This window comes from Leptopilina boulardi, unplaced genomic scaffold, assembly GCF_019393585.1.
Source record: "Leptopilina boulardi isolate dan_hultmark-lab unplaced genomic scaffold, ZJU_Lbou_2.1 LbouV2_210, whole genome shotgun sequence".
NCBI lineage: Eukaryota > Metazoa > Arthropoda > Insecta > Hymenoptera > Figitidae > Leptopilina > Leptopilina boulardi.
In genome coordinates this window covers 947,315-970,377 of record NW_026137764.1, presented here as the reverse complement: position 1 = coordinate 970,377, position 23,063 = coordinate 947,315, and the positions used below count along the sequence as shown (strand labels likewise).

The 23,063-nt window shown below is 27.4% G+C and overlaps 2 protein-coding genes across 5 annotated transcripts in view; both read left to right on the top strand.

The window, feature by feature from the left end:
* Nucleotides 1-23,063, top strand: part of LOC127278718 (acetylcholine receptor subunit alpha-like 1) — a 256,681-nt gene that overhangs the window by 108,400 nt on the left and 125,218 nt on the right. The gene's annotated exons all lie outside the window — the stretch shown is intronic.
* LOC127278719 (chloride channel protein E-like) lies at nt 14,735-17,636 on the top strand. Of its 2 annotated transcripts, none has more exons than XM_051300548.1 (3): nt 14,735-14,879; nt 15,253-15,393; nt 17,196-17,636. In XM_051300548.1, exons 1-3 carry the CDS (start codon nt 14,744-14,746, stop codon nt 17,456-17,458), a joined length of 540 nt encoding a protein of 179 aa, XP_051156505.1. In that variant the 5' UTR covers nt 14,735-14,743; the 3' UTR covers nt 17,459-17,636. The 2 variants fall into 2 exon arrangements, with proteins under 2 accessions (XP_051156505.1, XP_051156506.1); XM_051300549.1 differs by lacking the exon at nt 17,196-17,636 and adding an exon at nt 16,065-16,294.

Below are 23,063 nucleotides of genomic sequence, written 5' to 3'. Positions count from 1 at the left end.
ATTTGGTTACATTTGATATGGAATGACCCATCTGAATATAGCTGCAAGTCCCCCCCTCTCCTCCCCCTTCCGTGCAAAAAATGACCTAAATTTTAAGGTTACGTTCGTTACAAGACTCTGAATAGGGCCGCAAGTCCTCCCCCCTCCCTTACCCTCTCTCCGTATTTCCCACCAAAAATCACCTAAATTTTGAAGTTATGTTCGTTTCAAGCCTCTAAATATAGCAAGTGGAGGTAGATTTCCTGCCAAAAATGACCTGAATTTAAAGGTTATGTTCGTTTCAAGACTGTGAATATAGACGCAAGCCCCCCCTCCTTCCTTACGTTGAAGGAGAGGTGGATTTTCCGCCGAAATTGATATAAATTTTAAGGTTAAGTTATTTTGTCGGGAAACGACCAAGAAACAAACATAACCTCAAAATTTAGGCGAAAATTTGGTGCAAAAAGACAAAGAAACAAACATAACTTCAAAATGTAGGTCAAACTTTGAAGGAAAATTACCAAAAAACGAACATAACCTTAAATGTAGGTCAAATTTTAGCTGGAAAATTCAAAAAATTAGATAAATTTTGTTTTAAAAATTAAAAATAATAAAAATTATTGTTAATAAAAATCGTAAATAACATTTGAAGAAATAAATAATAAAATATTAATAATAGTTTTAAATTCCAGAAATTATTTAAACATTAACTCAAACATCTACAAAACCAATAAAAAATAGGGGGTTGGCGCGCGAAGCGCGCAGGGGGGCGAAGCCCCCCTAGTATATATATATATATATATATTTATATTTTTATATATATATACCCGCGTAGAAATGGTCAACCCAGGGAAGACCCTGGGAGAAGGTTCGAAGTAAGATGTAAAAAACCTTGGCGAAACCATAGGCTAGGGCAAATACATTCCCTGGGAGAACCCTTGCTTATGATCGTTTCCCATGGTCTGGGAAATGCCTGGCTGAGGAGCAGAAATACATTTCTTTGATTGTAATGAAATTAATGCACTTTAACCCTTGGCGAACCATGGATTGAGACAAAAATGTTTTTACCCTGGGTTAACCATGGCAAAAAAATTTTTTGTCTTTTTTATTGAATTTTTCTGACTTTAACCCTTGGCAAACCATGGATTAAGACAAAAATGTTTTTACCCTGGGTTAACCATGGCAAAACACTTTTTGTCTTTTTTATTGAATTTTTTTTACTTTTACCCTTGGCGAACCATGGATTAAGACAAAAAAGTTTTTACCCTGGATGAACCATGGCAAAACCTTTTTTGTTATTTTTATTGAATTTTTCTTACTTTAACCCATGACGATCCACGGATTGAGACAAAGAGGTTTTACCCTGGATGAATCATGGCAAAACATTTTTTGTTATTTTAATTGAATTTTTGTCACTTAAACCCTTGGCGAACCATCGATTAAGACAACAATGTTTTTACCCTGGGATAACCATGGCAAAACATTTTTTGTCTTTTTTATTGAATTTTTCTGACTTTTACCCTTGGCGAACCATGGATTAAGACAAAAATCTTTTTACCCTGGGTTAACCATGGCAAAACATTTTTTGTCTTTTTTATTGAATTTTTCTTACTTTTACCCTTGGCAAACCATGGAACCCTGGGTTAACCATGGCAAAACACTTTTTGTCTTTTTTATTGAATTTTTTTTACTTTTACCCTTGGCGAACCATGGATTGAGACAAAAAAGTTTTTACCCTGGATGAACCATGGCAAAACCTTTTTTGTCTTTTTTATTGAATTTTTTTTACTTTTACCCTTGGCGAACAATGGATTAGACAAAAATGTTTTTACCCTGCGATAACCATGGCAAAACATTTTTTGTCTTTTTATTGAATTTTTCTGACTTTTACCCTTGGCGAACCATTGATTGAGACAAAAATGTTTTTACCCTGGGTTAACCATGGCAAAACATATTTTGTCTTTTTTATTGAATTAACTCTTTTGAACACCCATCGATCCACGGATCGAAACTTACGGCAAATTAAAGTAAGAGCAAAAAATTCTTTTACCTTTGTTGAATTTGAGTAAAAGATTTTTATACGTTTTTTTAAAAATTAGCGCCTTTGGATTTTAGGTTAAAGAGGACAAAGACTTAAAAAATTACTTATCTTTGTAAGGGTGTTTTCTTATTTTTTTTTACATTAAGACAATATACGGAATAATTAAATATTTTTGAAGTAATTTTGTATTTTATTTAATTAACTAATTTTAATCAATAATAACATTTATTTTTAGAAATTTTGTTTGTTTTACAAATGAATTTATTTACAAGCATAGAGAGTATAGACATTTTTTGCGTCAACAGTAAAATGTAAAAATTGATTTTTATCGGACAAATGAATACCAATTCATCTTAAAATAAGTATCACACACTATCTTGTTTATTCCACTAGATATATTTACTTCGATGTAATTGTAGAATATTATAACAATTATTATTTTTGTTATATTTATTTAGTCTATATAATGCAGATTTTGTGGAAGTTGACATTGAATTTTCAAAGCGTGAAATATTTTTATCTGAAAGTTTAATATAAGGGAAAAAATTTTTAAATTTGTTATTAAAAAATATTAAATTTCTACTTACATGCTGATATTGCATAATCTTGGGATTTTTTAATTGTCAACAGATTGATGTACATGATGATATGAGATTGAAGATAGATGCTTTTTCATTTTTCTCAGCCAAAATAGTGGCTAAAATATTCAATGAAATCGGCAATTAATATCAGCCAAAATAGTGGCTAATATATTTAATGAAATTGGCAATTAATTTCAGACCAAAACTTTGAATTTTACTTAGCCAAAATAGTGGCTAATATATTTAATAAAATTGGCAATTAATTTTAGCCAAAATAGTGGCTAATATATTTAATGAAATTGGCTTACTCAGCCAAAATAGTGGCTAAAATATTTAATTAAATTAGCAATTAACTTCAGCCAAAATAGTGGCTAATATATTTTATGAAATTGGACATTAATTTTAGCCAAAATAGTGGCTAACATATTTAATTAAATTGTCAATTAATTGAAGCCAAAAGCTTTTAATTTTACTCAGCCAAAATCGTGGCTAACATATATAATTAAATGTGCTAATTTTTTATTCACTTTCAATAAAGTTTACAGGTTGTGCAACAAACGTTGATAACGTGTTTTCTTTTTCAACATTAATAAAAAAACACACGTTCTGCAAATTTTCTATATTTACTATATCCATTTGGTTTGGAATGTCATAGATTCTATAAATAAAGTTTAAGCTTATTTGGGTAAGAATTGTTGAGGGGAAAGCAGCTTCATGTCGGTATTTTCTAATAACAGCATAGAATGTTGCTGGACAATCACAATTATTTCTACATTCACAAAATACCACTTTTATAAATAATCGAATTATTCCAAATCTACATTCATTGTTTGCAGTATATTGTACACATTTAGAATTGGTTACTTTCGCTTGTGTGTATATCTCAGAGGTATATATTATTTTATTTTTCATTAATTTTTTGAACACTATGTATTTTGTACCTCGAATTTCATGATCTAAAAGTAAATGATGAACTTCATTTGGAATTCGCATTTTTGCAAATCCTCCAACATGTAAATGGTCTTGAATACGAATTAGTTTTAATTGTTTTGTGCAACATATATGTTTCTTACAAAAAGTGTGTACTCTTGAACCTTCAATAAGATAATCTTGATTTAAGGTGTATGTGCTTATATATAAAGATGCACCAAAATATATTTGGAGTTGTGCTCCTTTGCTCCCATGTACCAAATTTTTTAATTTTCCATTAATATCTTCGTAAGTGAAACATGAATATATAAATAGAGGACCATTTATACGAACATCGTTAGGAAAATGTAGTATTGAATGTAAATTATTTGTCATATGCCGAGAGTCATAAAGATAAGCAAATCTAGACACGAATTCATGAATCATTCGATCCGAAGAATTTATCATGTCTTCTGATATGCTTCGTTGACTAAGAAGATAAATAGCATCAACTAATAATTTAAAATGCTCGAAATAATCGGGTTTTAAAGTTCCGTCGAGTACTATAAGAGATACGTAAAAGAAAAAGACTTTAAACTCTGATGCTTTCCAGTACTTTAAATGCTCTTTTATGGAACGAAGTCGCCTTTGAACAAATTGAGGTAACTTAATATTTTTAATACGTTCATCGATGGTTTCGACTAGCCCGTGAATGGAAAAACGTTCGCCGGCAAATTGAGGATCAAACCAGAGAGTTAAAAGTAACTTCATGACACCAATAAATACACAATGCATAGGATCTATTGCTGTTGTTGTAATCCATTGATAAACTAAGAGAGACAGAATAGTTGGTCCTTTAACACCATAAATAGGTTTTGTAGCAGTAGCTAATTGTGCTTGCTGTAATGTCTCTGCTTCAGTCCTAAGTTGAAGATTAGGCTGATATGGATAAACCTGGGTACCCCCTTCCCTTATTCCTTTAATTTTGCATTTCTGACAACCAAATTTTCCATTGTATTGTTTCATATTGAGAAACAATGCTTTTGCAGGTAGATCGCAAGTTCCCGATATAATCATAGCCTTTACATTAATTTCATTTTCATCTCCAGGAATATTCATATCAACGCCATTTATTAATTGACAAATATCGTCATATAGGGGTAGCAGAAATTGGTTAGGTGAGGGTTTATTTTCCCCAAACCAAATTCCTGCTAATATAAGATTTTCTTTTTTAAATCGTAGATCATAGGGAAGTTCATTTATTACTAAATAAAATGGCCAGAAGGAAAATTTTGATGACTTGAAAACCTGAACACCATCGGTATACCAAGAAAATGAGATATTGTTTGGATGAGATAAAAATCTACCAGGCTCCGACAATTCTTTATAAATTTCTCCGTCATATATATCTTCAATATTTTCTACATTAAATTTAACCCTGTTATATGGATGCAGTAATTTTTGCCAGAAACCTTGTCGCTTGTAAAGAGTTTTAAGTTGATCAATTATTGAAATTGTTAAAAAATAGCTACTTTTACATTCCTGCAAACAATGTGGACACTGTAACATTTCTGTTTCATGACTTTTTAAACAAAATGAACAGTAAAAATGTCGTGTAAGGGGGCTACGTAAATTATCAAAGCATTTTTTAAACTTATACAATGTTTTTTTACAATTGTTTGGTTCAGGACAGTGCATTGCTAACAATTCTATTATAGAAGCTGTTATAACTCCTGAGAGCGAAAAACGTAACACAACAGCAAGAATGGACAAAATACTTTCTCTAACGGTTAATGGTGATCCTTCATAAAGAGGAAGGTCTGCATTTTCATTTTCGTCAGCATCATCATCATCATGATCATCATCATCATCATCATCATCATCACCATCATCATTATCATCATCATCATCATCATTATCATCTGAACTTAAATTTAAATTATTATCATCTTGTGAAAGTATTTCATCCTCTTCAGCATCAACAAATTCTAAATAATTTTATTTTAATTAATTTAAATTCTATAATTTTTATAAAAATTGGTCAAGTTTAAAAGCGAATGTTTTACCAATCATAAACGCAGAAATTAAACTCAAAATTTTATTTTCAAATTTGGAAAAAACGTGTTAGGCATTTTCAAGGAGCATATCCCGCATGGGTAACCCACAGTACGGAGATTTGGAATATCCTAGGGATGTCTCTAAAATATCCCAGAGATATCTTTTTGTTGGGGGTAATCCATAAAGCATGTGATACATATTTTCAAAATTTTAAAACTCCCCCTCCCCCTTGTGATGCTTTTTCCAATACCGATTAACATGGAGTATGATATTTTGCTGACCCCCCCCCTACCCCCTACAGTATCACATGTTTTATGGATGACCCCTTGTGTGGGTTTTTTCTTGAAAATTGTGTAAAAAGGTTTCTATGTGACATAAAACTAATTATATATAGTGATTTTTATTAGTTTTTAGTAAGGAAAACAACAGTTTTATTAATTTTTGATAAAATAAAAAAAGTAGCAAAAACGAATAATTGGTCTAACATTTAAGACACCCCAGTTAATCCTTCTAGGGATAAATTGGAATTTTTCAAAATTGAAAAATTGTTTGATCTTAAGAATATAATTTTAATAAGCTGGAAATACGTAAACTTTTTAGGAAGATATCACCATCCTAATGATTTATTTTACAAAGAAAAAAGCAATCATTAATAACAATATTTACCATCATCATCATATGACATATTATTGTCCTCATCATATTCATCTGTATTCGGGTCGTACGGAAGAATATTATCACTTTCATCACTGGCAGTACTAGCAACACTGACATTAATATCTTCATCAACTAATTCAATATCTGTATCAGCTACTTCCACTTCATTGGCATCATTTAAGTGTCTTTGTTGGTGTTCGTCTTCCAAATCCTAATTTAATAATTTATATCATTTATTTTTATTTACATCACAACATAAATTAGGTAACTGCACCTTCCAGATAACCCATCATTTTTCAGGAGGTTTGTGGCAAGTTTGCAGTGCAAAATTCGCAAGTTTTATGCATATACTAAAATGTTTTAATTTGTTTAATGTTTAATTTTAATTGTCGTTCGCGCTATATATATTTTTGTAAATTACTGCGAAAATTTTCATAAATTACCGAAATTAAAAATTTTAATTGCGATTTATGCTTTACATATTTTTATAAATTTTAGACAAAATTTCTATAAATTACCGCATAAATTTCCATAAATTACCTCGAATATTTCCGTAAATTACCGAAATCAAAATTTTTAATTGTCGTTCGCGCTATATATATTTTTGTGAATAACCCCAAAAATTTCCATAAACATTTTAAATCAAATTTCAACTATTTTATAGAATTCAAAAAGCAAAGGATTTTTTTTTAATTTGTTTAAAAAAATTAAAAAATTATAAAAAATTTTCCGGCCCACCATGGGCCCACCATGAAGAGAAAAAAATATTTTTAAAGTTTCAGATACCAAATCGTGCGCTACACGGATAATCACCCATAAAGGAAAATTTGTTTCAACCATTTTTTAAAATTTTATAAATGAAAGAACTGCAAAAAGAAAACAAGCAATAAAAGAATGATTATATATCGAAAATTGGATTGTTCATGTAGAACAAAGAAAATCGGTTAATTGTTGCAATACTTTTTGTATTGTTTTAACAATTCGAAATTGTGATATCAACAAAACTGTTAAAAGAACAAAAAATGGTTTGAAGCAACAAACTATATATATGTATATAAAGAATCCATTTCTTTAATATAATAATTTCCTTTCCTTAGTTAAATTAATAAAAGAATATTGTACCTAACTCTGAAAAAGTTTCCAAATGGTGAAAACGAATATAAAGTTCGATAAAAGACAATTGAAAATTTTTTTAAAAATAAAGCTTGGAGAAAATCTTTAGAAGAATGTTTACAAAATTTCTGAATAGTTTAAAATTTCGATTTAGAAAAAAGATTCATGTAGCCAAATAAGATAAATAAACCATAAACATTATGTATTTTATTTAAATAGATTAATTAAATAATGAATTTTAATAATATAGAGATCAATATCGTATAATATATATATCGCTTTATATTCATTTATATTAAATTAAAAATTTTGTTATATTGTCTGAAATATCGTTGACATATTTGTAAGAAGACACTATTTTAGTGTAACTTTTATTCAAAACCATTTTAAATTAAACGACATTCCTCCTCTCTTATATCCCCGTCCCCTTCCACCACGTACTCCTCCATGTCCTCCTTTTCCTCGTGATCCTTCACCTTTTGATCCAAAATTTCCTCTTTCGAAACCTCTATATCCTCCTCTCCCTCGACCATAATTTTCTTTTCTACCTCTTTCAATGTTTCTTCCTCTGCTTTCATCCCCCATTGTATTTTGTTTATTTTGCCACTGGGTTCTTCTTTCATACCATTCTCTTCTACTTCTGCCGCTTCCTTTATTTCTTTTTCTTACTATTTCTGCATTTAATAAATAGAAATAATATTATTAATAATTAAGAAAATGTCTTGTTATTTTCGTGTTGGATGCATTAATTATATTTTCTATAAATTTTTCATAACTTTAATAAGGTGACATTTCTAAAATTAAATATAAAAAATTTAATTTGTTTATAATTATTATATTATTATATTTGTATAGCTGTGTCAAAATTTATAACAAAGATTTTAATTTAAAATTTAAGTTAAAATTCTAGTAGAAACAACATTTTATTTAATTGTTGTTGAAATAATTTAATTTTTGCAATACCAAGACGATAAATATTATTAGTCTAAATATTTTATTCATAAATTTAATTAACCTTTATTATTCAATCCTTCTTGAAAATTCAAACCAGACTTTTTCCACTCGCTATTCCACACAATTCTAGTTTTCGTGTTCCTTTTTTCGCTTTCATCTGTAAACAATTAGTTTAAATATTATAGTTGTGAATTTTTTGTAATAATATGGATGTAAATTTTGTGTGGATAATAATAATATTTTTATTTTAAAAAATTTTAATGTTTTATAATGATGACAAACTCAAATGTACGATATTTAAATATAAACTTAACTTCATGAAAAGAAATATTTCTGGAAGGATTTAATTTTCCATTATTTAAATTTATCTCAAAATTTATAAACAAATAATTAAATATATTATTATTATTTATTATTAAATTTATGTTATTTAATTATTAAAAAATTTTTTTTATTAATATATCTGATAAATCAAAATTAACCTTACCATTCGTTTCATTATTTTCTGCTTTGTTAATTTTTTTATTTTCACCTAATGCTGGATCAATTTCCATATTAGTATTCTGCACTGAAATCAAAAATAGAATTAATTTTTTTAATCATAATATAATTTCAATTACTTCCATTTTTTACTTACAATTTTTTAGTATTTCATTTTCTTTCCTTAATTTGTCAATTATATCCTGCATTCTATTTATTTCTTCTGTAGACATCTTGACTTATTTTGACATTCGTCTTGGTTATGTGGTGCCGTAATTTTCCCCAAATCTCAAATGTCATAATATTCATTTGACATAAAACCAGTTGACATAACCAATATTTGTCATAATTTTTTTGGTCATAATTTTACTTTAGCATAAATTTTAATTGAGATACTAATTATTCAGCATAATTCGCATTTGACAGAATGTTTATTTAGTATAAGTTATATTCGGTATAACTTTCAATTGTCAAAATTTTTATTTGGCATAATATACATTTGTCATAATCTTTATTTGACATAATTTTCATTGATCATAATTTTAATTTTGCATAATTATCATTCATCATAAAATGTATTTGATATAATGTTCATTCGTCATAACTACTTTTTGACATAATATTTATTGGTAATAATTCTTAACTGGTATAACGCTAATTTAACATAATGACTATTGGACATAATGCTCATTTTTCATAATTCTTAATAATCATAACTGTCATTTGTAATAATCACTGTTTGATATAATGTTTATTATTAATAATCAGCAATTGACATAACGCTTATTTAGTATAATGTGTATTTGACATAATGTTCATTTGTCATAATTTGCATTTCACAAAATGCTCATTTGTCATAATTCTTATTAGTCAAAACTTTCATTTGTCATAATTTTTATTTGGCATAATTATCATTTAGTATAAAATATATTTGATATAATGTTTATTCGTCACATCGATTGTTTAATATAATTTTCATTTATAATAATTCTTAATTGGCATAAATTCAATTTCACATAATTGTTATTTGATATAATGTTAATTTGTCATAATTTACAATTCTCATAATGCTCATTTGTCATAATTCTTATTAGTCATAACTGTTATTTGTCATAATTACTGATTGACATAATGTTAACTTTTTATAAAAAGCACTTGACATAATGTTTATTTCGCATAATTTAAGTTTGACATAATGTTCATTAGACATAATTTTAATTTGACATAATGTTCATTGTTCATAATTTTTATTTGTCATAATTATCATGCAGTATAAAATGTACTTGATATAATGTTCATTTGTCATAACTATTTTATGACATAATGTTTATTTGTAATAATTTTTAATTGGTATAACACTAAATTAGTATAATGTGTATTTGACATACTGTTCATTTGTCATAATTTTCATTTGACATAATTCCCATTTGTCATAACTTTATGTGTCAACGATTTTTTGATGTATCTTCCCATCCTTGGTTTTTTAATTAGTAGTTTGTATATGTTGGTAAAGTAGATTAGGTGGCGCTGTCTAATATTTCTGAAATTAATTCTATCTTGCTTTTAAATATGAAAAATTACTTTTTTTTCCAAGTTACAATTTTAATATTGTACAATTCAATTACATTTTTTTAAAAATAATATGACAATTCATATTAATAATGATGACATTAAAAAATTGTACAATATTAAAATTGTAATTTTCATATTTAAAAGCAAGATAGAATTAATTTCAGAAATATTAGACAGCGCCACCTAATCTACTTTACCAACATATACAAACTACTAATTAAAAAACCAAGGATGGGAAGATACAGCAAAAAATCGTTGACACATAAAGTTATGACAAATGGAAATTATGTCAAATGAAAATTATGACAAATGAACAGTATGTCAAATACACATTATACTAATTTAGCGTTATACCAATTAAAAATTATTACAAATAAACATTATGTCATAAAATAGTTATGACAAATGAACATTATATCAAGTACATTTTATACTGCATGATAATTATGACAAATAAAAATTATGAACAATGAACATTATGTCAAATTAAAATTATGTCTAATGAACATTATGTCAAACTTAAATTATGCGAAATAAACATTATGTCAAGTGCTTATTATAAAAAGTTAACATTATGTCAATCAGTTATTATGACAAATAACAGTTATGACTAACAAGAATTATGACAAATGAGCATTATGAGAATTGTAAATTATGACAAATTAACATTATATCAAATAACAATTATGTGAAATTGAATTTATGCCAATTAAGAATTATTATAAATGAAAATTATATTAAACAATCGATGTGACGAATAAACATTATATCAAATATATTTTATACTAAATGATAATTATGCCAAATAAAAATTATGACAAATGAAAGTTTTGACTAATAAGAATTATGACAAATGAGCATTTTGTGAAATGCAAATTATGACAAATGAACATTATGTCAAATACACATTATACTAAATAAGCGTTATGTCAATTGCTGATTATTAATAATAAACATTATATCAAACAGTGATTATTACAAATGACAGTTATGATTATTAAGAATTATGAAAAATGAGCATTATGTCCAATAGTCATTATGTTAAATTAGCGTTATACCAGTTAAGAATTATTACCAATAAATATTATGTCAAAAAGTAGTTATGACGAATGAACATTATATCAAATACATTTTATGATGAATGATAATTATGCCAAATTAAAATTATGATCAATGAAAATTATGTCAAATAAAGATTATGACAAATCTATATTATGCCAAATAAAAATTTTGACAATTGAAAGTTATACCGAATATAACTTATACTAAATAAACATTCTGTCAAATGCGAATTATGCTGAATAATTAGTATCTCAATTAAAATTTATGCTAAAGTAAAATTATGACCAAAAAAATTATGACAAATATTGGTTATGTCAACTGGTTTTATGTCAAATGAATATTATGACATTTGAGATTTGGGGAAAATTACGGCACCACTTGGTTATAAAATGAGAGATTCATTTGTCAAAAACGAGCGTAACAATTTTATATTCATATTGACAAAATTTTATTTCAATAAATGTAAACATTTTTTTAATTATAAAAAAATAAAAATGAAAAATATTATTTTATTGTTTTTATATGTTTTTTAAATATGTTTATAAATATAATCTTTTTCTTCCTTACTGCGATCAGAAAAAAAATTTGATTTTTCAAGTGGAAGTTTTGTATTTTGAATCGTTCTTAACTTCGACTTAAATCAATTAATTTTGTAGAAAAAAATTAATTAGAAAAACTATAATACAAAAACGAAATTTTATTTAATTTAAATTGATACTTACTGCATAAAAATTTTCTGGCTACAAGAAATGAATTCTTATAATTTTCAGAAAAATTTACAATTAGAAAACTTAACATAATTATTATTAAAAAATAATGCACTGATTTTTAGTAGATGTAGGGTCAATTGGGGTAAATGGGGACAAGAGGTTTTGGAGCTTAATTTACAGTTTTTAAATTAAGTTCAACATCAATATTTTAACCTCACGTTACCTGTAACAGGTTATGAGTATTGCCAAATGCGAGACAAAATACTGGATTAAAAAAATAATTTCAATTGGTTCAACTATTATATATCTACTACAAAATTTTTTTCAAGTTTTTTCATCCCTTAATACAGCAATATACTTAAATAAACTTTTTCTTAAAACTTTCTTAGAAACAAATAAAAATTGTAAATAAATATGATAAATTAACTTACAGAATCGGATGAAGTAGATAATACATTAATCTCTTCATTCTGTTGAAGAGTACGTAAAATTCTCCTTTGAGTGGAATATGAATAACTTTCGAAATTCTTGTATCGGTGCATATTGTTCATTTATGAATATAATCAATGTATTAATTTTATTTCGATTAATTATTTGAACATTTCAGACTTGAATTATTAAAAAAAATTGTTTTAAAATCTTCCAATAATATAAACTTTAATTACAAAACATATACTTGACACGTCAGTCGAAAATTCAGTTTTGACATTTTAAACATAATACAAACTCGCTTTTAATTTGAAAAAAACAATCGATAAAAGTCAAATTTAAAAAATAAATATTTTAATTTAATTTTAATTTATTTAAAAAAATCTTTTAAAATTAAATTTACTTTACAGAAATTAAATTATAATCTTTTATTATTTAAACATAACTAATTAATAAATATATTTTCATTCAAATAAATTCTAAAATATTTAAAAAATTTTGAATAATTTATTGCAATTTTTTTAAGTGACAACATTCAATTTATTGAAATGTCATTTAGTGCAAAAGTGTCAAGTGTTCATGTCAGAAGAAAAAAAAATTAATCATTAAAATCAAACAAAAAATGACTGAGAAAACTAAAACTTTTTGCCTTGTCTTCTGGAAAGAAGACAAAACATATAGTGTTATGGAAGAACCTCAGGAATTAAAAAACATTTGTGACGGAGAGGAGGCAGATTTAGTGGAAGAAGGAACTTCATATAAAATTATTGTTTTGGCAAGAAGCGGTAATTATACTTTTTTTTAATAATAAAAAAATAACAGCTAATTACACTCATTTTCTTAATAGTTTGGAAAAATTTTAATTTATTAAATTACTATAAAATTAAATATTTCAATATTGGTTTGAAAAAATATTTTTATATTTATTTATTTAATTTAAAAATTCGAAGCTTCTAATCGTTTTTTACATTTCTAATATTAAAATTATAATAAATATAGAAAATAAAAAATATCTAAAGAAGTTAGAAGTTTCAACGGAAGGAAATATTATAAAAAAGAAACCGTCTAAAAATAAAAGAATTGATAAATGTAATAAGAATAAAGAAAGAAAAATTGTTCAAGAAGAACTAAACGAAAAAATTCTTAAATTAGGAGTGGACAATATATTTATGAATATGCCTGGACCTTCCAAATTTCAAATTCCAATAGGTAACTGTTTTTCCTCATTCTTTTTTTTTAATTATATATATTTTCTTTTTTCCTTTCATCTATTTTTTTCTCCATTCTCCTTCACTCAATAATAATTCGTCCTGATTTATTCATGAATAATAACCTGAAAATTATTTTTTTAGATGTTAAATCAAATAGAACTGACGAAGAATTAGTTAAGAGCGACAACCAAAGAGACTTTCTGCAAGATTCGGAGAATAAAATAATAAATTCTAAAACTGAACTTACGAAGTCACAAGTCCCAAAAAGTAATAATTTCATTCTAAACAAAGAGAAAAATACTCTCATTTACTCTTTCTCTTACTCTATATATTTTCATCAGTATCTTTAATTCTCTTTTATTTTATATTTTCTCTAATTCACTCATTGCCTAATTCTTACTTTTTCACGCGTTCTCCCATTCACTCTTATACCTCTCAACTCTTTTTCACTTCTCCACTACTGTCTGTCTTATTGTCTTATTCTCACTTTTTTCGTCTCAATCAGTTGCTGTTTCTTCTTTTTTGTATCTTATAAATTCTTTTTTTCTCATTCTCCCTTCCACTTCCTTTTTTCTTTCATCCTTCTCCATTTCTTTCTCTCGCTAATATATTTGTAGCTTTTTTTCATTTTTAATTCTATGGTTAACGAAAAACAGAAATACCAGACATGTAAATGGGATGAGCAAAAAGTTTTGAATGTTCAAATTTTTTTTAATCTATAAATTATTAAAAATTATGATGTCAATGTAAAATAAAACAATAAATTAAACAATTATTAAAGTAAATAACTTCTTTTTAGAAATTTAAAACAATATTTTGTAATAAAATTCGTAATTAAAGGAGTTGGAAAAAAATTCGTTCATTTGAACGTTCAAAACTTTTGGCTCATTAAATGGAAATTTTCTTATCTTATTTATTGACAGTATAAATTGTCATCACTTACTCCTGCAAAATAATCTAACACGTATCTTTAAAGGCGGCGACTCAATGAAAAGCAAAAAAAGAGATTCAAATACTCATAAGAAAAGTAACTTTACTGAAGATATTAAAAGCAAAAACTCACATAACAATATTGCTCCAAATAAACAGATGCCTAAAATTTCTAAAGTACAAAAACCAAAAGGTAACTATTTTAACTTTAAAAACGAATTTAGCCAAGCCCTAAATCTAATTTTTCTCTATATCTGTATTATTTTCCTTTGTAAAATTTTTTAATTCTTTCCACTCTCCATTTTCAAATTTTTTCTTTAATTAATCATTTTTACTCTTATTACTATACACTATTATTCTTTTATCCATTTCACTTTATTTTACCATTCCTTTTTTTCTCTACAATAATTCTCATAAAATGTTCTCTTTTACTTAATATTCTAAAAAAAATCTTAGTAGTGCTAAAAATAAAAATTTCCAAATATTAAATTTAATAAAATCTTAGTCGTGTATTTTAGTTTTCCTCATTTATTCATGAATAATAATCTAAAAACCATTTCTTTTAGGTGCTAAAGCAAATAGAAATGACGCAGAATCATTAAAGAGCGACAACCAAAGTGAATTTTTGCAAGATTCCGACAATGGAAATTCTGACAATGAAATAATAAAATCTCAAATTGAACTTTCGAAGTCAGAAGTTCCAAAAAGTAATTATTTTATAGTAACATAAAAAGAGAAAAATATTCTCTATATATCTTTCATTTTCTTTAATTCTATTTGTTTCTAATTCCAACATTGCGTGTTTCTTACTTTTTCGCACCATTTCACACTTATACTTCCTACATCTCTTTCACTTGTCCACTTTTGTCTTTCTATTTGTCTTCATAGAAAAAACCTTATCTCATTTTTGTTGCCCATCAACATGAGCCGCCTACACGGCTTATTCTGAGTTCAGTTTTTTTCTTTGTTATTCTGGTTTTTCTTCTTAAACAGTCATCTTTTCTTCTTATCTTTTGTATATTTTAAACTCTTTTTCTTATTTTCTTTTCCATTCCCTTCATCTTCACCATCTCTCTTTTCTTCTTACTTTCTTTAACCCTCTATTATCTAAGTATTTTTTTATTCACTACTTTAACAAAGAAAATTCTTCTAATAAACATAAAATAGAAATTTATTTTTATATTATTATGAGAAGAAAAAGTCTTAAATTTGTGCGAATCTGAACATTCTCTAATTCTTGTTTACTAAATGAATTTGTCAATCTGTTTGGTCGCAACTTCCAATAAAACAGATTGCTTAATTTTGAGTGAAATACTTCTGTCCACTAATTGCATCATTATAATTAAATTATATAAAAATATATAAATTATTTTTAAAGGTAACATGAACGATAGCAAAAATACTGATCCGGTCGCAATAATTGAGCATGTTAAATATTTACCTGGACATTCAAAACAACAAATGCCAAAATGTAATTATTTTAACCTAATAATTTACATCAAAACACACATATACCATACTAGCATAAATCAGATTTCCGCTTCCATCGGATAATTTTTCTTGCTTTAGAAATCCGATATATATGGGTTTATTCAGTCTCTCTTAAACTCTTAATTACTCTATCTTACTTTTTCTTTATAAACAAATTTAAATCTAAAACATATATTTTTCTATTTTCTAGTTCCTCCGGAATTTGTTACATTTCTGCGACAATTTTTGGCCTTCGCAGAAAGTAATCAATCAAATGAAAATTCAGATGATAGCAACCAAGTCCGTTATCTTTTCATCCAATATAAAATTTTCTTTGAAAGAAGAAAAACTTCTTAGTTTCAAAGAAAATTTCTTTCATTCGAAAAAATTTTCTTTGATTTAAAGAAATTTGTGCATTAAATCGAAGAAATTGTAATATTGATATAGGGCCAAAGAAACATTTATTTCAATTAAATAACAAATTTCTTTGAAACGAAGATAATTTTTTTGTGATCAAAGATAATTTTGTTTGAAACAAATTAATTTTCTTTCAATCAAAAAAAAATTTGTCAAAGAAATTGATTTCTTTTAATCAAAGAAATCTTTTTTCTCGATGCGTTTTATTCACTATTTCTATTTCTCTAATAACTTAATTATTCACCCTTACTCCTAAAATATTACTTTCATTTCATCCGTTTTAATGTAGTTAACAAACCTGTTATCCAGCGAAGGTATTGAAAATAATCAAAATAAAGTTTCCATAATAAACGATACTTTGGTGATTCGGAAATCACAAGAAGTAGAATTCACCCGCTTTAAAAAAAAACCTAAAGAAATGGTTCGTCGCTTGATGTTAGAATTAGTAGGTCGCGACGAACTGAAAACAATGACTGCTCTCGGAAAGCAAACGGTAGGAAGTAAAAGAAAGGAAATTCCAGAACAAATCAGGAATTGTGTTTACAGTGTGTATCGTCATTGTTATGTATTAATTTTTATTAATTTTATTAATTAATTAAATTTTATTATTAATTTTTTTCAGATTATATTATGAAACATTCAAAAGGATTAAGCTATACCAAATATATTGATACACTTAATAATCAATGCTGCACATTGAGAAATCCGAAGAGCTCAATTCCAACGAACATAAAAAAAAATAATCAAAATAACAAGCGTAAAAATATTGAAGATGAGGATTCTGGAAGTGAGCATGAATTAAGTGAAAGGTATATCATATATAAAGCATGTGTGACCGGGTCAGAAAAAACGGTGTTATCGACTGAAAAATCGATTTTTTTGTGATGGTTTCTTACAGTTTGAGGTCCTAAAAATACAATGCAACTATAGTCCTAAATGTAAAAAAAATTTGTTGCATTTGTTTAAACAAATTAAAAAAAAAAATTTATTTTGAAAAATTTTTTTAATGAAAATATAAGTAATTCTAAGGCAAAAATTACTCTTGGTATTTTTGCTTAAAATAAAAAATTGAATGCCAAAACCATTAACAAAAAATTAGAGCTAAATTCTGCGCGATGATCCATAAGTATATATTCATCATCGGCGACCTGGTTCTATAGATAAAAAATAACCGTGGATTATTGTGCGGTTGTCAGTTCTGAAGGTGCATAAAAAATTTCAGTCCTCTAGAACATCAGCAAGTCGTTCAAATTAAATTTTAAAATTTCATATTTTGACTTTTGCAAAACAAATTGTTTATAACAATAACACTGATGTTCAAAAAATAAAAAAAATAAAATTTTATTCATAAAAATCGTGTTCAACATAAAAAATACATAAGGAACACTTATCTAGGTCCTTAGAAATATAAAATGTTTCAAGAAATCTATTTTAATTGGTAGTAAAACTTTTAACGCGTTTTTCTCAAAAAGTTGATTTTGGTCGATACCACCGTTTATAGGTAAAATATGTATAGAAAATTGTTTAAGGGTACATCTTAATAATAATAAAAATTAACAACAATAACTGTATATAGGGAGGATTCTTCAGAAGCAGAATCAATGGCTAAAAAGCAAAAAATCAATTCAAGTGAAAATTTATGTTCTGAGCAATGATTTCAATAATTTTTTTTTAAATTTGAAGCTTATTAAATTGACATTAGTTTTTGTTTACCATTTCTATATTATCAATTATGTTTAAACTTTAAACATAATATAAATAATAATAATAATAAAAATCCATTATAAAATAAGTACAATAAAATACATTTTGTTGAAAAGTAAGGTTTAAAGAAATTTATTTGAAATTATAAGTACAGGAATTTTACTAAATATGATAAAAAACAAAAAATGTTTTGCCATGGTTCATCCAGGGTAAAAACATTTTTGTAATCAATAAAAAAGACAAAAAATGTTTCGCCATGGTTCATCCAGAGTAAAAACATTTTTGTCTTGATCCATGGTTCGCCAAGGGTTAAAGACAGTGACAAAAATTCAATAAAAAAGACAAAAAATGTTTTGCCATGGTTAAGCCAGGGTAAAAAATGTTTTGTCTTGATCCATGGTTCGCCAAGGGTTAAAGACAGTGACAAAAATTCAATAAAAAAGACAAAAAATGTTTTGCCATGGTTAAGCCAGGGTAAAAAATGTTTTGTCTTGATCCATAGTTCGCCAAGGGTTAAAGACAGTGACAAAAATTCAATAAAAAAGACAAAAAAGGTTTTGCCATGGTTAACCCAGGGTAAAAACTGTTTTGTCTTGATCCATGGTTCGCCAAGGGTTAAAGTAAGAAAAATTCAATAAAAAAGACAAAAAATGTTTTACAATGGTTCATCCAGGGTAAAAACTATTTTGTCTTGATCCATGGTTCGCCAAGGGTTAAAGACAGTGACAAAAATTCAATAAAAAAGACAAAAAATGTTTTGCCATGGTTAACCCAGGGTAAAAACTGTTTTGTCTTGATCCATGGTTCGCCAAGGCTTATAGTAAGAAAAATTCAAGAAAAAAGACAGAAAATGTTTTGCCATGGTTCATCCAGGGTAAAAACATTTTTGTCTCAATCCATGGTTCGCCAAGGGTTAAAGAAAGTGACAAAAATTCAATAAAAAAAGACAAAAAATGTTTCGCCATGGTTCATCCAGGGTAAAAACATTTTTGTCTTGATCCATGGTTCGCCAAGGGTTAAAGACAGTGACAAAAATTCAATAAAAAAGACAAAAAATGTTTTGCCATGGTTAAGCCAGGGTAAAAAATGTTTTGTCTTGATCCATGGTTCGCCAAGGGTTAAAGACAGTGACAAAAATTCAATAAAAAAGACAAAAAAGGTTTTGCCATGGTTAACCCAGGGTAAAAACTGTTTTGTCTTGATCCATGGTTCGCCAAGGGTTAAAGTAAGAAAAATTCAATAAAAAAGACAAAAAATGTTTTACAATGGTTCATCCAGGGTAAAAACTATTTTGTCTTGATCCATGGTTCGCCAAGGCTTATAGTAAGAAAAATTCAAGAAAAAAGACAGAAAATGTTTTGCCATGGTTCATCCAGGGTAAAAACATTTTTGTCTCAATCCATGGTTCGCCAAGGGTTAAAGAAAGTGACAAAAATTCAATAAAAAAAGACAAAAAATGTTTCGCCATGGTTCATCCAGGGTAAAAACATTTTTGTCTTGATCCATGGTTCGCCAAGGGTTAAAGACAGTGACAAAAATTCAATAAAAAAGACAAAAAATGTTTTGCCATGGTTAAGCCAGGGTAAAAAATGTTTTGTCTTGATCCATGGTTCGCCAAGGGCTAAAGACAGTGACAAAAATTCAATAAAAAAGACAAAAAAGGTTTTGCCATGGTTAACCCAGGGTAAAAACTGTTTTGTCTTGATCCATGGTTCGCCAAGGGTTAAAGTAAGAAAAATTCAATAAAAAAGACAAAAAATGTTTTACAATGGTTCATCCAGGGTAAAAACTATTTTGTCTTGATCCATGGTTCGCCAAGGCTTATAGTAAGAAAAATTCAAGAAAAAAGACAGAAAATGTTTTGCCATGGTTCATCCAGGGTAAAAACATTTTTGTCTCAATCCATGGTTCGCCAAGGGTTAAAGAAAGTGACAAAAATTCAATAAAAAAAGACAAAAAATGTTTCGCCATGGTTCATCCAGGGTAAAAACATTTTTGTCTTGATCCATGGTTCGCCAAGGGTTAAAGACAGTGACAAAAATTTAATAAAAAAGACAAAAAATGTTTCGCCATGGTTCATCCAGGGTAAAAACATTTTTGTCTTGATCCATGGTTCGCCAAGGGTTAAAGACAGTGACAAAAATTAAATAAAAAAGACAAAAAATATTTTGCCATGGTTAAGCCAGGGTAAAAACTGTTTTGTCTTGATCCATGGTTCGCCAAGGGTTAAAGACAGTGACAAAAATTAAATAAAAATGACAAAAAATGTTTTGCCATGGTGAAGCCAGGGTAAAAACTGTTTTGTCTTGATCCATAGTTCGCCAAGGGTTAAAGTAAGAAAAATTCAAGAAAAAAGACAGAAAATGTTTTGCCATGGTTCATCCAGGGTAAAAACATTTTTGTCTCAATCCATGGTTCGCCAAGGGTTAAAGAAAGTGACAAAAATTCAATAAAAAAGACAAAAAATGTTTCGCCATGGTTCATCCAGGGTAAAAACATTTTTGTCTTGATCCATGGTTCGCCAAGGGTTAAAGACAGTGACAAAAATTAAATAAAAAAGACAAAAAATATTTTGCCATGGTTAAGCCAGGGTAAAAACTGTTTTGTCTTGATCCATGGTTCGCCAAGGGTTAAAGACAGTGACAAAAATTAAATAAAAATGACAAAAAATGTTTTGCCATGGTGAAGCCAGGGTAAAAACTGTTTTGTCTTGATCCATAGTTCGCCAAGGGTTAAAGTAAGAAAAATTCAAGAAAAAAGACAGAAAATGTTTTGCCATGGTTCATCCAGGGTAAAAACATTTTTGTCTCAATCCATGGTTCGCCAAGGGTTAAAGAAAGTGACAAAAATTCAATAAAAAAGACAAAAAATGTTTCACCATGGTTCATCCAGGGTAAAAACATTTTTGTCTTGATCCATGGTTCGCCAAGGGTTAAAGACAGTGACAAAAATTAAATAAAAAAGACAAAAAATATTTTGCCATGGTTAAGCCAGGGTAAAAACTGTTTTGTCTTGATCCATGGTTCGCCAAGGGTTAAAGACAGTGACAAAAATTAAATAAAAAAGACAAAAAATATTTTGCCATGGTTAAGCCAGGGTAAAAACTGTTTTGTCTTGATCCATGGTTCGCCAAGGGTTAAAGACAGTGACAAAAATTAAATAAAAATGACAAAAAATGTTTTGCCATGGTGAAGCCAGGGTAAAAACTGTTTTGTCTTGATCCATAGTTCGCCAAGGGTTAAAGTAAGAAAAATTCAAGAAAAAAGACAGAAAATGTTTTGCCATGGTTCATCTAGGGTAAAAACATTTTTGTCTCAATCCATGGTTCGCCAAGGGTTAATGAAAGTGACAAAAATTCAATAAAAAAGACAAAAAATGTTTTGCCATGGTTCATCCAGGGTAAAAACTGTTTTGTCTTGATCCATGGTTCGCCAAGGGTTAAAGACAGTGACAAAAATTAAATAAAAAAGACAAAAAATGTTTTGCCATGGTTAAGCCAGGGTAAAAACATTTTTGTCTTGATCCATGGTTCGCCAAGGGTTAAAGACAGTGACAAAAATTAAATAAAGAAGACAAAAAATATTTTGCCATGGTGAAGCCAGGATAAAAACTGTTTTGTCTTTATCCATGGTTCGCCAAGGGTAAAAGTAAGAAAAATTCAATAAAAAAGACAGAAAATGTTTTGCCATGGTTCATCCAGGGTAAAAACATTTTTGTCTCAATCCATGGTTCGCCAAGGGTTAAAGACAGTGACAAAAATTCAATAAAAAAGACAAAAAAGGTTTTGCCATGGTTAACCCAGGGTAAAAACATTTTTGTCTCAATCCATGGTTCGCCAAGGGTTAAAGTGCATTAATTTCATTACAATCAAAGAAATGTATTTCTGCTCCTCAGCCAGGCATTTCCCAGACCATGGGAAACGATCATAAGCAAGGGTTATCCCAGGGAATGTATTTGCCCTAGCCTATGGTTTCGCCAAGGTTTTTTACATCTTACTTCGAACCTTCTCCCAGGGTCTTCCCTGGGTTGACCATTTCTACGCGGGTATATATATTGTTATTACATCATTCATTTCGTATTGAAAATTATTCATAATTGTGTTAATAGATTAGTATTAAAATTTGCGCCTTTAAATCTCATTTATATTTAGTGTTTATAAAATTTTTTAAAAATTATTATTATTTATTATTAATTATTAATTTTATACAAAAAAAAAAATTTAAGCTGTAATATTTATGATTAATGAACTAAGAAAATATTCAAGTTTAACAAATTTTAAATTAGATTTTTTAAAATTATTTGATCTCAAATAGAAAAAGGTGTAATTTAATTAATGTAAAATCTTATACACATATATGTGTATATCTGTGTGTGTTTTTATGTAAATTTGAATAATTAAATCCATCATATGAGGAAGATTTTTACATTGAAAAAAATTGAAATTCATTATATCGTGTATAATTAAAGTATACGGAAATAATTATACTGTGTCATGAATGAGGCAAGACTAGAGAAATAGTGTGTTAATCCGTTTGCCAGAGAGCTTTGAATAATTACATTAAAAACATCATAAAATTATGAAGACATTATTTTGGAGAAAGTTACAAAGAGCATAGAGGGAGAAACATTCAATTATATGTATATTGAAAATATTTTAATACGATGTCATTTGAATTTGTGATAAAAATGTTTGTTTTCTTTTTCTTGTTGATATGTATTTATGCAATATAGAGGAAAATGTTAGGCTACCAAACGCATGACACAGGGCGTTGGCTAAATCCGTACT

What these genes read in the sequence shown, in the direction of transcription:
- LOC127278719 (XM_051300548.1), top strand. Translation starts at nt 14,744, where the DNA reads ATGAAAAGCAAAAAAAGAGATTCAAATACTCATAAGAAAAGTAACTTT. An exon ending in TAAAGTACAAAAACCAAAAG is followed by an intron (nt 14,880 to 15,252) that starts GTAACTATTTTA and finishes CATTTCTTTTAG; the next exon opens with GTGCTAAAGCAAATAGAAAT. An exon ending in GAAGTCAGAAGTTCCAAAAA is followed by an intron (nt 15,394 to 17,195) that starts GTAATTATTTTA and finishes AATTTTTTTCAG; the next exon opens with ATTATATTATGAAACATTCA.